General features: G+C 42.4%; 1 protein-coding gene across 1 annotated transcript; it reads left to right on the forward strand.

The window, feature by feature from the left end:
- Positions 1-15,659: 15,659 nt before the first annotated feature.
- Positions 15,660-16,895, forward strand: LOC139372653 (relaxin-3 receptor 1-like). Its single transcript, XM_071112429.1, has one exon. The coding sequence runs from the start codon at positions 15,660-15,662 to the stop codon at positions 16,893-16,895; it is 1,236 nt and encodes a 411-aa protein (XP_070968530.1).
- The last annotated feature ends 255 nt before the right edge of the window (positions 16,896-17,150 follow it).

Here is a 17,150-nt window from a genome sequence, read left to right on the forward strand (position 1 = left end):
TTACTCACCTGGACATGTGTGGTGTTTGTTTCTTTAAATTGATATCCCAGTAAGGTTTCTTTACATTGTGGACAATTCCTCTGGACCACTTCGCTTTTGTATGTATGGGTTCTCTTTGAGATGGAAAAGAGATGGATTTGACCTGCTCTGCCTCCATCAAAGTCTGGGACACACTGCCCTCTTGTGACCATAGTATCAATCTGCACTCGATAGCAGAGGAAGGACGCTTCCTCAAGTCGTGCTCAGCTACAGAGCTCGTGTTTGGCTGGGGATCAGGGATGCTGCAATTGTCATGAGTGACCTGTTCCAGTTGAATTGACGCCACTCTTTCACCTTGGACTCGTGCAGATGTCTGGACTCCAACCTTCAGGTCGTACTCACCTCCCCTTATCATCACATAGGGGTGTGGCAGAACGATCATCAGATGGAATTACTTAATGTCTCAATTATTGAATGGGTGTATCTGTTCCTTGCATATATATATGTAGTACCAGTCAAAAGTTCGGACACACCTACTCATTCAAGTCTTTTTCTTTATTTTTTTACAAATGTATACATTGTAGAATAATAGTGAAGACAACAGAACTATGAAATAACACATATGGGATCATGTAATAACCAAAAATGTGTTAAACAAATCAAAATATATTGTATATTTGAGATTCTTCAAAGTAGACACCATTTTCCTTGATGACAGCTTTGAGCACTCTTGGCATTCTCTCAACCAGCTTCACCCGCAATGCTTTTCCAACAGTCTTGAAGGAGTTCCCACATATGCTGAGCACTTGTTGATTGCTTTTTATTCCCTCTGCGGTCCAACTAATCCCAAACCATCTTAATTGGGTTGAGGTCAGGGGATTGTGGAGGCCAGGTCATCTGATGCAGCACTCCATCACTCTCCTTCTTGGTCAAATAACCCTTACACAGCCTGGAGGTGTGTTGGGTCATTGTCCTGTTGAAAAACAAGTGATAGTTCCACTAAGCGCAAACCGTGTGGGATGGTAGTTAAGTGTGCCTTGAATTGTAAATAAATCACTGACAGTGTCACCAGCAAAGCAGCCCCACACCATTACCCCTCCTCCTCCATCCAAAGACACAGCATTTGGAACCTAAGATCTCAAATTTGAACTAATCAGACCAAAGGACAGATTTCCACCGGTCTAATGTCCATTGCTCGTGTTTCTTGGCCCAAGCAAGTCTCTTCATCTTATTGGTGTCCTTTTGTAGTGGTTTCTTTGCAGCAATTCGACAATGGAGGCCAGATTCACGCAGTCTCCTCTGAACAGTTGATGTTGATGTGTCTGTTACTTGAACTCTGAAGCATTTTTTTGGGCTGCAATTTATGGTAAGTCTAATGAGCTTATCCTCTGCAGCAGAGGTATCTCTGGGTCTTCCTTTCCTGTGGCGGTCCTCATGAGAGCCAGTTTCATCATAGCGCTTGATGGTTTTTGTGACTGCACTTGGTAGAACATGTCTTAAAGTAATGATGGACTGTCACTTATCTTTGCTTATTTGAGCTGTTCTTGCCATAATATGGACTTGGTCTTATACCAAATAGGGCTATCTTCTGTATACCACCCTACCTTGTCACAAGGCAAAGGGTGGCTACTTTGAAGAATCTCAATTATAACATATATTTTGATTTGCTTGACTTTTTTGGTTACAACATGATTCCATATTTGTTATTTCATAGTTTTGATGTTTTCCCTATTATTCTACAATGTATAAAATAGTAAAAATAAAGAATGAGTAGGTGTGTCCAAACTTTGACTGGTACTGTGTGTATATATATATAGTTGAATATACAAGAAAAAGGTTCCATGTACACTGAGTATATCAAAAATTAGGAACACCTTCCTGATATTGAGTTGCCCCTCTGCTTTTTGCCTTCAGAACAGCATCAATACATCGGGGCACAGTGATGCTGCCCCATGTTGACTCAAATGCTTCCCACAGTTGTGTCAAATTGGCTGGATGTCCTTTGGGTGGTGGACCATTCTTGATACACACAGGAAACTGTTGAGCATGAAAACCCCAGCAGCGTTGCAGTTTTTGACACAAACCAGTGTGTGTACCTGGCATCTAATACCATTTCCCATTCAAAGGTGTTCAAATATTTGGTCACCCTCTGAATGGCACACATACACAATCCATGTCTCAATTGTCTCAAGGCTTAAAAGTCCTTATTTAACCTGTCTCCTCCCCATCATCTATACTGATTGAAGTGGATTTAACAAGTGACATCAATACGGGATCAGAGCTTTTACCTGGATTTACCTGGTCAGTCTATGTCATGGAAAGACCAGGTGTCCTTAATGTTTTGTACACTCAGTGTATATGGTTGGATTGTACAGTATGTGTGAATATGCAGTGCGTGTGTGAAGAATTGTTCCCTAAGACAAAAAATCTATAAAAATACACCTCACAACGGCAGGGACGAGAGGGGGTACACAAGCATGGCTACACACAGGAGCAGATCCCATGTCTTCTCATTAGAGTTGTGTATTGTCCTCTCTTGGTTCCCCCCACTCGAAGAAAAACAAAACATAAACATTTTCTTTTCCACCCATGCATATACACACCACCCTGTTCTGCACACGCATACGCAAAAAGAACCATTTCAATCCTCACACACACAAAAGAACACACTTTCACACAGACTCACATACCAACTCTAACAAAATGAATCCCACAGAGATTTCTGTAAATGTTTTATCCTTCCCTTCTAGTCAAACTATGGAACTTTGACATTATTTTATGTGTTGGTAATTTCTGTATATAAATTGGGGCAGTGGATATTACAAATTCCTGCTTGAAACTATTTAATTCATTTTAACACTTTTCTTTTTTATATTTGATTTTCTCATAGTTCTATTAAGGTACATATATTTACATACAGACCTTTGTTGGTTTTATGAGTAGACCTTATGGTACGTTGATTTTGTAGTGTTTGAGATAGTTAAGGATTTAGATAGACTTAAGATCATGCTTTTCATAGATACAGGTGCACTATATTTAAATGATATACTGTGCCTCTGTTCAAATATCAGATAAAAAAAAAAAAAACAATGCCACAACCCCATTTCTCTTTTCATCTACAAAAGCCTCAGATCAACATCTTCTCACGTCAATAACCGAGTGGCCAAAATACAAGTGAATAGCATAGAAATGTTTGCTGTAGCCTCAAGGAATGAATTGCCATATATTGATTTAGCCAATATAGGCATTTTATCAAGTTTCAAATGTAAATCATTCTCAGCTGCTTTGCTATAACATTTCATGCATATTACTCCTAGACACGAGTAGATTGTCATACAAATCAACTGAACCCTTAATCGATCATATTGAAACTACCTATTTATTCATAACATTGAGTGACGTGATATAATGCCTTTTCTCTTAGCCTTCCCTTTGATGCTACCCTTATGATGGGGCCTTCCCTTAAAGTTAGCCAATCCCCTTGACAAGCCATAACCTCTGAACACCCCACCCCCTCCTATTGTCAAACTTTTAATGGACATTAGGGAATGTCACAGACATTTGTATGCAGACATTATTTTGTGTGTATACTGTAGATCAATGAAAAACATATTTAACGAAATGTTATGGAGATTTCATATGAATGTTAGTCTCATGATGGTAATGGTTACTGTAATTAGTATGATGATTATTGTAATTATTATTGCTATTACAATGATTTTATTGATATTTACTTAATTATTCAACAGAAATTGCTTTTATGTGAATAAGGGTGAAGTTTATATTTCTGGAGATTTAAATAAGCAAACAAATGAATAAATAGATATATCCCTATCCTCCCACATGCATTGTGTGTTCTGTCAATTACGTTGCTGTATCTAATCTAACTATAGTCTTTTGCTTTTGCCATTGAGGGCTTCCACTATTTCAAATTATTCAACAGGGTGGGGATTCCTATTGGTTGGGAGTGATCAGCCAACAATCAGGGAATTGTCTTCAAATTGGGTTGATTATAATTTGGAAATGGCTTTAAGCTATATTACCGCCATCTAGTGACCATAACAAATGAATGAGAAGATTTGTTCTGGACTGTTCGTAAATCACCAATATTAGCTTTACGTTTTATTCAAACACCAAATAAGAAAATTCACTACTTTAAAATGGAGATAGCCTCAATGGCACTGCCTGTCAGAGATACCATAATGGCACAGATACAAAGATGAGTCTTCTATCTCTATGGGAAACATATGTACATTTATAATTAGCGTGAACTATCCCTTTAAAAAAGGTCTGGAAGAGAATCCTGGGTATAATAAATTAATGGGGAATAATTGTTGCTGACACAAGCACACTAACTACCTTTTTTTTCACATTGTAAGCAATGAAAATTGTTTAACTGATATTTCAGCTATTGTTGTCACAACTTCTACCGAAGTCGTTGCCTCTCCTTGTTCGGGCTGTGCTCAGCGGTCGATGTCACCGGCCTTCTAGCCATCATTGATGCAGTTTTCATTTTCCATTGGTTTTGTCTTGTCTTCCCACACACCTGTTTTCAATCCCATTCATTACCTGTTGTGTATTTAACCCTCTGTTTCCTCTCATGTCTTTGTCAGAGATTGTTTTATGTCAAGTGTTGTTTTTGTTGTATAGGTGCGCGGCGGGTCGTCATACCCATGTTCATTTATGTGTTTAGTGTTTGGAGAATGTTAAGTGGACTTATATTAAAAGACTCCATTTTCACTCCGTTTGACTCTCCTGCGCCTGACTTCCCTGCCACCTATACACACGCCTCTGACAGAATCTCTGACCAAAAATATGAAGTCAGCAGGAGAAGACACTTCGCTCATGGAGATGGAGGAATGCGTCCAGGAACAAGCAGAAGAGTTTGACTGTCTGAGCACCGCCATGGATCGCATTGTCCAGAATATGGACCGCTGGGAGAGACAGGGAGTTTCTCCAGCGTCTCCACCACCACAACTGGGATTTCCCTTTAACGTTTTTCCCCCTCCTGAACCTAATAAGATCCATTTATCCCTACCCACGGGATACAACGGAGATACTGCCGGCTGCCAGGGTTTTCTTCTTAAACTGAACTTGTATCTGGCCACGGTCTCCCCAGTGCCATCGGACCGTGAGAAGAGTTGCGCCCTCGTCTCATGCCTCACCGGGAAAGCCCTGGAGTGGGCCAGCACTGTGTGTAGAGAGGAGGATACGGCGTTGGACCATTTTGAGGAGTTCACCCGCCATTTCAGGACAGTATTCGACCATCCACCCGAAGGCAGAGCGGCGGGTGAGCGCCTCTATCATCTGAGGCAGGAGACGAGGAGTGCACAGGAGTTTGCTCTGGAGTTTAGGACCCTGGCTGCCAGCGCTGGATGGAGCGACAGGGCCCTGATCGACCATTACCGTTGTAGTCTACGCGAGGACGTCCATCGGGAGCTGGCCTGGACATGTCCATCAGGCTAGACAACATGCTGGCTAAATAAATAAAAATAAATACAATCACAGTGAAATATAGTTACCCGCTACCTCTAAATACGGTTGAGTCAATGCACGGGGCGCGCTTATTCAAAAAATTGGAACTCAGGAGCGCTTACAACCTGGTGTATATCCGGGAGGGGGACGAGTGGAAGACGGCATTTAGTACCACCTCAGGGCACTATGAGTACCTCGTCATGCCGTACGGGTTGATGAATGCTCCATCAGTCTTCCAGGCCTTTGTAGACGAGATTTTCCGGGATCTGCACTGGCAGGGTGTAGTGGTTTTTATCGACAACATTCTGATATACTCCGCTACACGCGCCGAGCATGTGTCCCTGGTGCGCAGGGTGCTTGGTCGACTGTTGGAGCATGACCTATAAGTCAAGGCTGAGAAATGCCTGTTCTTCCAACAGTCCATCTCCTACGTAATTGGCCGACTCCCACCACGGTAAAGGAGGTGCAGTGGTTTCTAGGGTTGGCCAACTACTACGGGGGTTTATCTGGGGCTTTGGTCAGGTAGCGGCTCCCATTACCTCACTGCTGAAGGGGTGTACGGTACGTTTGCAGTGGTCAGCTGAGGCGGACAGGGCTTTTGGTCAGCTGAGGGCTCTATTTACCTCGGCACCCGTGCTGGCTCATCCGGATCCCTCTTTGGCGTTCATAGTGGAGGTAGACGCGTCCGAGGCTGGAATAGGAGCCGTGCTCTCTCAATGCTCAGGTACGCCACCAAAACACCGCCCCTGTGCCTTCTTTTCGAAGAAGCTCAGCCCGGCGGAGCGAAACTATGACATGGGGGACCGGGAGTTGTTGGCTGTCGTCAAGGCTTTGAAGGCGTGGAGACATTGGCTTGATGGGGGCTAAACACCCTTTCCTCATCTGGAAGAACCACCGCAATCTGGAGTACATCCAGGTGGCGAGGAGACTGAACCCTCGCCAGGCAAGGTGGGCCATGTTCTTTACCCGTTTTGTTTTCACCCTGTCCTACAGACCAGGTTCCCAGAACGCGAAGGCAGCCGCACTGTCCGGATGTATGACACAGAGGACTAGTCCATTGATCCCACTCCCATACTCCCGGCCTCTTGCCTGGTGGCACCGGTAGTGTGGGAGCTGAAAGCGGACATCGAGAGGGCGTTACATACAAAGCCCACTCCCCCCAGTGTCCAGCTGGGTGTCTATATGTTACGTTGGCTGTCCGCGACCATTTGATCTATTGGGCCCACACGTCACCCTCCTCTGGTCAACCGAGCATCGGTTGGACAGTGCGCTGTCTTAGTGGGAAGTACTGGTGGTCCACCTTGGATAAGAACGTGAGGGTTTCTGTTTCCTCCTGCTCGGTGTGCGCCCAGTGCAAGGCCCCTAGGCACCTGCCCAGAGGAAAGTTACAACCCTTACCTGTTCCACAACGGCCGTGGTCGCACCTGTTGGTGGACTTCCTGATGGATCTGCCTCCCTCACAGGGTAACACCACGATCCTGGTCGTTGTGGATCGGTTTTGGGGGTGCCTGAGGACATACTATCTGATCAAGGTCCTCAGTTCACGTCACCCCGAGAGTAACGGGCAGTAAACCAGGATGTGGGTAGGTTTCTGCAGTCTTATTGCCAGGACCGGCTGGGGGAGTGGGCGGCGTTCATACACTGGGCCCAGAACTCGCTCCTCCACTCCTCTATCAACCTCTCCCTTTCCAGTGCGTGCTGGGGTTCCAGCCGGTTCTGGCGCCGTGGCATCAGAGCCAGATCGAGGCTCCTGCGGTGGACGACTGGTTTAGGCGCTCGGAGGAGATGTGGGACGCCGCTCATGTGCACCTTCAGCGGGCCGTGAGGCGTCAGAAAGCCAGCGCAGACCGCCACCGCACTGCTGGAGCTGCGCGCCAAGGGGGGGGGGGGGGGGGCGTTACTGTCACGATTTCTGCCGGAGTCGGTCCTTCTCCTTGTTCGAGCGGCTTTCGGCGTCACCGGAAAATGATTACCGATCCACTTTAAATTTTCCATTCGTTTTTTACACACCTGGTTTCAATTCCCCCATTACATGTTCATTATTTAACCCTTCGGTTTCCCCCATGTTTGTGTGTTATTGTAAGGCTGTATATGACGGCTGGTTTATTGTTACCGGGTTTTGTTATTACGCCCGTTTATTTCATGGTACCGGTATTTTCCCATCACCATAGTAATGTGTTTATACTGGTGTTTTTATTGAATTAAATACTTTGTCCACGCATCTCAGCTCTCCTGCGCCTGACTCCATTCACCAGTTACCCACAGCCTTGACAGGAATGAGCCATTTGGAAGCTGGGGATGATTAGGTGGCCATGATAGTATGAAGGCCAGATTGGAAATTTTGCCAGGACACCAGGACACCCCTACTCTCATGATAAGTGCCATGGGATCTTTAGTGACCACAGAGAGGTACGACACCTGTTTAACGTCCCATCTGAAAGACAACGTCCTCTAGCAGTCTCTCCAGGCTAGGAGGGCGCGCTAGTGTAGGGAAGCCTATAGTGCGTCTTCATCCCACAGAGATTGTAGGCTATTGTAGGCTAATAAAGAAGAAGCCTTTTGAACATAGACTTGGCGCTCCGGTACCACTTGCCGTGCTGTAGACGAGAGAACAGTCTATGACTAGGGTGGCTGGAGTCTTTGACAATGTTTAGGGCCTTCCTCTGACACTGCCTGCTATAGAGATCCTGGATGGCAGGAACTTGGCCCCAGTGATGTACTACCCTCTGTAGTGGCTTGAGGTCGTAGGCCGAGCAGTTCCCATACCAGGCAGTGATGCAAACAGTCAGGTTGCTCTCGATGGTGCAGCTGTATACATTTTTTGAGGATCTGAGGGGGAATAGGCTTTGTCGTGCCCTCTTCACGACTGTCTTGGTGTGTTTGGACCATGATAGTTTGTTGGTGATGTGGACACCAACGAACTTGAAGCTCTCAACCTGCTCCACTACAGCCCATTTGATGAAAATGAGGGGGTGCTCAGTCCTCCTTTTTCTGTAGTCCACAATAATCTCATTGATGCTAAGGGAAGCCAAACTTCCTGCCAAAACTTTACCCCCACCACCCCTAAAAAAACATACATCTGTATTTCATAAATGTCCTACAATTCGCAAGAGGCTGACTGTATCTCACTGGAGAAAGCATCTGAGCGACCTAAACAGTGGCCCTCTGTCTCAGCATGTGAAGCGAATCTATCTGATGCAGTCTGGTCAGAAAGAGTATGACATTGTTGCCGCACATAGCATTGAGTGCAAGGAAAGCCAGCGAGCAATTGGCCTCCCTTGATAAAAAATAAATAAAAGGCGCTAAACTGAGTCAGCTCAGCTGTGAATAGTCCTGGCATACCAACAAAAAAAAAGTGTAAAGGGAATATCGTTGTGTTGTTGTTATCAGGTGGGTAGCTAGCTAATAGCGTCCCTTTCCTAAATTAGCCATGCATGGAAATAGGGATTTGGAATTGTAGTTTTACCTAATTCTCAGTATTGGCCAATGATTATAACTGCAATTCTGACCCAGTCATAAATTCATACATTGTGCCCCCTAGCCTGAGAGGATGGTGCATTCGGAAAGTATTCAGACATCTGGTCTTTTTCCTAATTTGATAAAATACATTTTTTCCTCATCACTCTACACACAATACCCCATAATGACAAAGTGAAAACAAGTTTTTAGACATTTTTGAAAATGTATTACGAATAAAAACAGAAATAACCTTATTTACATATGTATTCAGACCCTTTGCTATGAGACTTGAAATTGAGTTCAGGTGTATCCTGTTTCCATTGATTATCCTTAAGATGTTTCTAGAACTTGAATGGAGTCCACCTGTGGTAAATTCAATTGATTGGACATGATTTGGAAAGGCACACATCTGTCTATATAAGGTCCCACGGTTAGTGCATGTCAGAGCAAAAACCAAGCCATGAGGTCAAAGGAATTGTCCTTAGAAGTCTGTGACAGGTTTGTGTAGAGGCACAGACATCTGGAAGGGTACCAAAACATGTATGCAGCATTGAAAGTCCCCAAGAACACAGTGGCCTCCATCAAGCTGGCCGCCCAGCCAAACTGAGCAATTGGGGGAGAACGGCCTTGGTCAGGGAGGTGACCAAGAACCCAATGTTCAATTTGACAGAGCTCAAGAGTTTCTATGTGGAGATGGGAGAAACTTCCAGAAGGACCACAATCTCTGCCCACTCCGCCAATCAGGCCTTTATGGTAGAGTGGCCAGATGGAAACCACTCCTCAGTAAAAGGAGTTCTTACTGGTTGGTAGGTGATCAAATACTTATGTCATGCAATAAAATGCAAATGAATTACTTAAAAATCATACAATGTGATTTTCTAGATTTTTGTTTTAGATTCCGTCTCTCACAGTTGAAGTGTGCCTATGATAAAAATTACAGACCTCTACATGCTTTGTAAGTAGGAAAACCTGGAAAATCGGCAGTGTATTAAATACTTGTTCTCCCCACTGTATGCCTTGACACGTGACACATATATATATATATATATATATATATTCACGGTGTCAAGGCATATGAACTAACAGGTTAAAGAGCAAGCAACACAATTATCACAACACATAGGATGTAATATGGCATTTGTTCTGTATTGGCTTCCCCGTTGATTTTACACACGCACAGCTACTGTATTTTAAATACTTTATCGTAGGGACATGAAGGCTATGCCTACATTCAAAGGAAGATTGTGACTGTTTCTTCTACATGACAGGAATCTGATATCTGGTCAAGTCTGTAGGGTCAACACACGTAACGTGTTCATAAGGTAGGCCTAATCGACTGGTAAACATGCAGAGAAAATGTTTGTTTTGTTCTGCTACTTAAAGACAGGGAGAGATGGCTTAAAGGTCCAATGCAGCTGTTTTTATCTCATTATCAAATCATTTCTGGATAACATTTCATTTCCCAAATTGTATTGTTTTAAATTAAAACATTACAAAATAAACTGAAATAGCTGCTTAGCAAAGAGCAATTTCTCAAACAATAATTTTGCTACTGTAGGACTGTCTGGGAGTGGTTTGGGTGGGGAGGGGGAAAATAAAGATTTTATTTTATTGGCAAAGAGATTTGAAACTCTTTTTCTCATTGGTCTATTAACAAATTTACCGCATGTTGATGTCACCACAGAAGGCCAAAACTCCCTCCCAACAAAGAGTCTGAAATGATTTCAGTTGGTCTTTTCAAACAGCTCTTACACTAGGAGGGCATTATAATCATTTTCACAATATTATTACAAACTCAATGTGTGGAAATATGTATAAAACATAGGAACTGGGCACTGGGCCTTTAATGCAGAGAGATAATCAGTGTTTAGTCCCTCTGTATCACCCTGCCTTTTCCACAGCTAATCTAATCAACTCATTCATTGCTGATGACCTTTCCAATATCAACAGTGGACTCTGCAATAAAGAGCCCATTCTTGAAAAATCTAATTTAGAGAACATCATTACCAATTTGAAAAAAATTGATGAAAACAGATAACCTAGTGCCTATTTATAACGTGTCATATACCTTGATCAATATCGATATCTAAGTACACATAGCTTTATGAGTAGCCTACATAGCCTAATTTAACCTCCCCACTGGGCATACAACGAATGGTTGAATCAACGTTGTTTCCATGTCACATCAATGATGTTGAATCAACTTGGAAAATAAGTTGAATTGACTTCCCTACCCAGTGGGCTATGGCTTGATTATTTCTCAAATCTGTAGGCCTATATGAAATATAGAAGAAAACTGGCAGTTAGTTTGTAGGCTATATGTATAATATTTAAAGCAATTAATATGCTAATCTCCTCCAGACATAGCTCAAAAAGTATTGGAACAGATACATTTTTCTTGTCATTTTGGCTCTGTAGTCCAATACTTTGGATTTTAAATGATAAGAGAAATTGAGAAATTACAGCACAATTTGTTAGATGCATTTGTGTTTGTTTTGCTTGCATTTCAGATTATTTTGTGTCCATTAGAAATTAATGGTAAATAATGTATTGTGTCATTTTAGTCACTTTTATTGTAAATAAGAATAGAATATGTTTCTAAACACTTCTAAATGAATGTGGATGCTACCATGATTAAGGATCATCCTGAATGAATCGTGAATAATGATGATCCTATGTCTAGAAGAGATTTTTTTTTTAAATGGTAGAGTACAGAGAAAAAAAACAAAACAAATGTCACTGTCCAAATACTTTTGTAGCTCACTGTAGACCTCGCCTTGATTTGAAAAATTGCTTTTCACTGCAACTGGGCAACATGCATTTATTAAAAGGTAGACCACTTATTTAGTGTAAATCCGATATTGTTGGAGGCAATTCTGGCTACATGTTCTGGCAGAACCTTTTTTTCGTTTAAGATTCTCTAGGCCACTATGCCATCACACCTTTCATTTCCCCAAACATATCCCGTTCATTTGAACTGTGTAAAGCTATGACTTCGTTTATATCGTGGAACTTTTGATAAGGGTATGTTTTCATTTTATTTGGCTCTTGGTTAAATTTAAGAACGACAATTTGTCGCCTTAATTCCAGTCCATTTATTAATACGTGTAGTTGCTATATTAAACGTGCAACGTTAGTGGATTCCAGGCAAATTGCATCGGGTTATATAACCCTTTCGATGAGTAATGCATTCACTTCTCAAACGTCATTCACGTAGGTTATTTGTAGTTTACAAAACGAGCGTCCCCGCCAGTGAACTGTGAAGTGTTTCGTACCAGCGGGACAGTGTGAACTTAGGAACTGCAACGGGGAGGGACAGATGCAAGGTTGCAGTCCAGTCTGCATTATGTTCATCTGTTCATAACTGTTCCACTGCTACATTCATACGCTGCTGAGGCAGGTGGTCTTTTCGGATAGTGCCGTGCGTGGTCTCCACAAGCGGACCTGTGGAACATTAGCATCGGAGCAACTGAAGCCCACTGAACTGATTACCGTCCATTCAAGTCAGGTGAGAGCTCATCTGTAATGTTAGGCAGACTTTTACATTCACGTCCGATATGTATTTACTGTCATTGTTAGTTGGATAACTTTCCATTGCACATAGATCAAATTCATTTGTATGACAAGCGCACTTGTCTGTTTCAATTCTGAAAAGGGATACGTGTCTCCCGAATCACCTAGGCTACTTGATTTTGTTAAATTGCTCGCTTGACCATAAACCATCTTGTCTAATATTAGCTGTCTCGTTTGAATAACTAAAGCAGGCGGCAGGTAGCCTAGCGGTTATGCGGTTGGCCCAGGAATAGAAAGGTGGCTGGTTCGTTATTCCCGAGGCGATGTGCGCTTAAGCAAGGCACTTAACACTCATTTGCTCAATGGGCGCTGTGCTACTATGGCTGAACCAGTCAAACAACACATTTCACTGCACCTATGTGACAATAAAACATATGTTTTCCCAATTATATTTTGTTGATAACACTTCAGAGAATATGATATGATTTGAAAGAATATCTGAATAAATAAGATGTATTTTATCCATCTAAAACATGCATAGCCTAATCTTCTTAGATCTTTTCTGTTTGCTGAAATGTAATTAATTGTATTTCACCTACAGAGCAAGTAGGCTATACTAAGTTTGCAATGTTTCAGCCTCATGGTACTTATTTCTGTCCATTGATACAAACTATAAAAATGGAATATTATAGTCTAGATAAGCATAGTTAATTTTGAATGATTGCGCATCATTCTCAATTATTAAATTATAACGTTACCCAATTGTCCTTGTCATTGTGTTATAATGGATGTTGTTTAAAAACATGAATTTGTATCTACAACGTACATTGTGTAATTAGTTAATACATTCCCTTACTGCATGATGTTTCCATATGGCCCATACTATCACTTCGTTGCTACTCCTTCCTACACCATACATGATTATGATAAAAACGTGTACATTTCTCCTTAAATGAAAGATTGGCAATCGTTACAAGGGTTAGTTAAGAATGGTTAGTCTTCATTTTAAGCAAGTTTTCATAAATCAATTTCATAATAAAGTGAGAAAAAAATTATAATGAGACCATATGGCAACGCTGTGTGATAATGGTAGTAAACCTCCAAAATCAGTACAGTGCCTTCAGAAAGTATTCACACCTCTTGACTTTTTCCACATTTTGTTGTGTTACAGCCTGAATTAAAAATGTATTAAATGTAGATATTTTTATCACTGGCCTACAATATCCCATAATGTCAAAGTGGAATGGTCTTTTTAAAAAAATTATACATATATTGAGTCAATGTATTCAACCCCTTTGTTATGGCAAGCCTAAATATGTTCAGGAGTGATTATGAGCATTATGAAATTATTCATTACACTTTGTATGGTGTATCAATACACTCAGTCACTACAAAGATATAGGCGTCGTTCCTAACTCAGTTTTCAGAGAAAGGAAACTGCTCAGGGATTTCACCATGAGGCCAATGGTGACTTTAAAACAGTAACAGAGTTTAATTGCTGTGATAGGAGAAAACTGAGGACGGATCAACAACACTGTAGTTACTCCACAATACTGACCTAATTGACAGAGTGAAAAGTAGTAAGCCTTTACAGAATATAAATATTCCAAAACAAGCATCCTGTTTGCGACAAGGCACTAAATTATTACTGCAAAGCAATTCACTTTTTGTACTGAATACAAAGTGTTATGTTTGGGGGGAATCCAATACAACACATTACCGAGTACCAGTTTCCATATTTGCAAGCATAGGGGTGGCTGCATCATGTTATCGGTATGCTTGTAATCATTAAGGACTGGGAGATGAATTCACCTTTCAGCATGGCAATAACCTAAATCACAAGGCCAGATTTTATTTTATTTTTATTTCACCTTTATTTAACCAGGTAGGCTAGTTGAGAACAAGTTCTCATTTGCAACTGCGACCTAGCCAAGATAAAGCATAGCAATTCAACACATACAACAACACAGAGTTACACATGGAATAAACAAAACATACAGTCAATAATACAGTAGAACAAAAGAAAACAAAAAGTCTATATACAGTGAGTGCAAACATCTACATTGGAGTTGCTTACCAAGAAGACAATGAATGTACCTGAGTGGCCGAGTTACAGTTTTGATTTAAATATACTTGAAATCTATGGCAAGACCTGAAAATGGTTGTTTAGCAATGATCAACAACCAATTTGACAGAGCTTGTGGAGTTATGGGAAAATGTTGCACAATCTCGGTGTGGAAAGCTCTTAGAGACTTACCCAAAAATATTAATTTACATTTTAGCAGACACTCTTATCCAGAGTGACTTACACTAGTGAGTGCATACGTTTTCAGACTGGTCCCACATGTGAATCAAACACACAACCCTGGTGTTGCAAGCACCATGCTCTACCAACTGACCTACATGGGACCTCACAGCTGTAATCACTGTCAAAGGTGCTTCAACAAAGTATTGACTCGGGTGTGAATACTTATGGAAATGAGATATTTCTGAATTTGAAAACCATTTTTAAAAACCTGTTTTTGCTTTGTCATTATGGGGGACTGTGTGTACATTAATGAGGATAAACATGTATTTAATCCATTTTACAATAAGTCTAATGTAGTAAAATGTGGGAAAAGTCAAGGGGTCTGAATACTTTTAGAATTTTGAAGAATACCAATTGTAAATACCTTAAGAGCTTAGTTCAACTATAACCCATCATAACCTAAAATATAAGGTTGTTTTAATTCATAATTTGTTAATAACCATGTATAGCTTAAATATTGCCCTTCCTTCTTGCCACACGCAGATAATACTGTTGCGCCATCTATAAATATGAGAGTGGTTATATTTCTCAAGCCCCATCCCTCAGCTTTATGGCAACCCCAGTGGTGAGGCTGCCATTTTGTTGTTTTTCAAATACATTTTGAAATTAATCTTATGATGGATATTTTCATAACAATACATCCCTCGAAATGATCAAACAAGTCTGGCTTTGATATGTGACACCCTTTCATTTAATCAGATGAGCAATGTCCCTTTAAGCATGACAAATAATATGCATATCTCCTTTTCTTGCAGGAAATGGAGGACAATCAATAAATGTACATTAACTTGTCATCGGACCAACCAGGAATGACCTGTCTTTTACCATTGTAAAAGCTTCTTCTTGACAGCTTCTTCTACACAGCCATAATTCAGAATTCTCTCAACTGTTCTTTTGGGTGGGTTTTCTCCAGGCCACATCCAAAATGTCTGAGGCTGACTTCCAGAGACTTGAGATGTTTTTCCAGATCCTGCACAAGGACCCCTCCTGCAACCATTCCCACCTGACCTTCCATAACACCAGCATGGTATACAATCTGGACTTCCCTGGCGATGGCTCCCACTGGCTGCGCGCCATCATCTCCGTGGTGTACTGTGCCGTGGCCACCGGCGGACTGCTGGGCAATCTTCTCGTGCTGTACCTTCTCTGCTCGACCCGGACCATCGTCAAGAGTGCCATCAACTTCTTTGTGTTCAACCTGGCCCTGGCTGACTTGTTACTCTCCCTGGCGCTGCCGTTCTGGGCAGTAGACATCACCCTGGACTACAACTGGCCTTTTGGTTTGGCCATGTGCAAGGCCGTGTCCCTCCTGACGGGCCTCAACGTCTACGCCAGTTGCTTCTTCCTGATGGCCATGAGCTTGACCCGCTACTGTTCAGTGGCTACTGCACTCAAGCCCGCTGCACCACTCGGTCACAAGCTTTGTGATTCCCGGGTAACTACCGCACTTATATGGGCCGGGGCACTGGTGGCTGCTGCACCGCGTGCCGTGTTCGCCGATCTCAACAGAGTAGGCATGGCCAATGACACTGCATGTCTGCTCCGCTTCCCTAAAGGTACGAATTGGCTGGCTGTCAACCAACTCCTGAGGCTTCTGTTTGGCTTCCTGTTGCCCTACTTCATCATGATCCTCTCCTACCTGCTCCTGCTGCGCTTCCTCTGCCGGCACAAGCTGAACGGTGTCAACCCACAGCGACAGGCTCATGTCTCCAAGTCCGTGGCAGTTGTGGTGCTCTCCTTCTGCACCTGCTGGTTCCCGTATAACGTGCTAACTCTCTGGAGTGCGCTGATCCAACTGGATCTAACAGAAATCAGTCCCTCCTACTACTTTGTCCAGACCTACCTCTTCCCCTTGGCCAACTGTCTGGCCTTCACCAGTTGCTGCCTCAACCCTGTCATCTACTGCCTCATTCGCAGGGAGTACCGCAAGGCCCTGCGCACCCTGGTCTTGAAGTCAAGTCTCGCAATCGCTTCCAAAGCCTGCCTCTCGGCAGTCAACTCCAATGAGGGCCAGAACCGCGATGGACAGCTGGGCATCCCGCTCAACAATATTGAAAGCCACACGGCCCAGTCTTACACCAAGAGGTCAGCACTTCCCTCTACCACTCTATCGCTGGGTCCCAGTCCCAAGGGCCTCTGTCCGCTCAATGACCTCACCTGAGGAGGATATCGCTGAACCTCAGACATAGATTAATTAAAGCTTCAATTAAATTGTGTTGGTGTTTTCGCATGGGTATGACAAAGCTTTTTTTCCTTTACCAAAAACAAAGTTGTATCTATATTATGAGACAAATGCCTTGTTGCCTTTTGCATGAACACGACAAGGGTGTGAATTTTTGTGAACATCATCAGGACATTCCTTCTTATTGGCATTCAAATTATGCATTGTGTTGTTTTCTATAGTTTGTGGGATCAT

This window comes from Oncorhynchus clarkii, chromosome 18 (genome assembly GCF_045791955.1).
Source record: "Oncorhynchus clarkii lewisi isolate Uvic-CL-2024 chromosome 18, UVic_Ocla_1.0, whole genome shotgun sequence".
Classification (NCBI taxonomy): domain Eukaryota; kingdom Metazoa; phylum Chordata; class Actinopteri; order Salmoniformes; family Salmonidae; genus Oncorhynchus; species Oncorhynchus clarkii.

Excerpts from the sequence above, each read along its gene's own strand:
- LOC139372653 (XM_071112429.1), top strand. The coding sequence starts at position 15,660 with ATGTCTGAGGCTGACTTCCAGAGACTTGAGATGTTTTTCCAGATCCTG.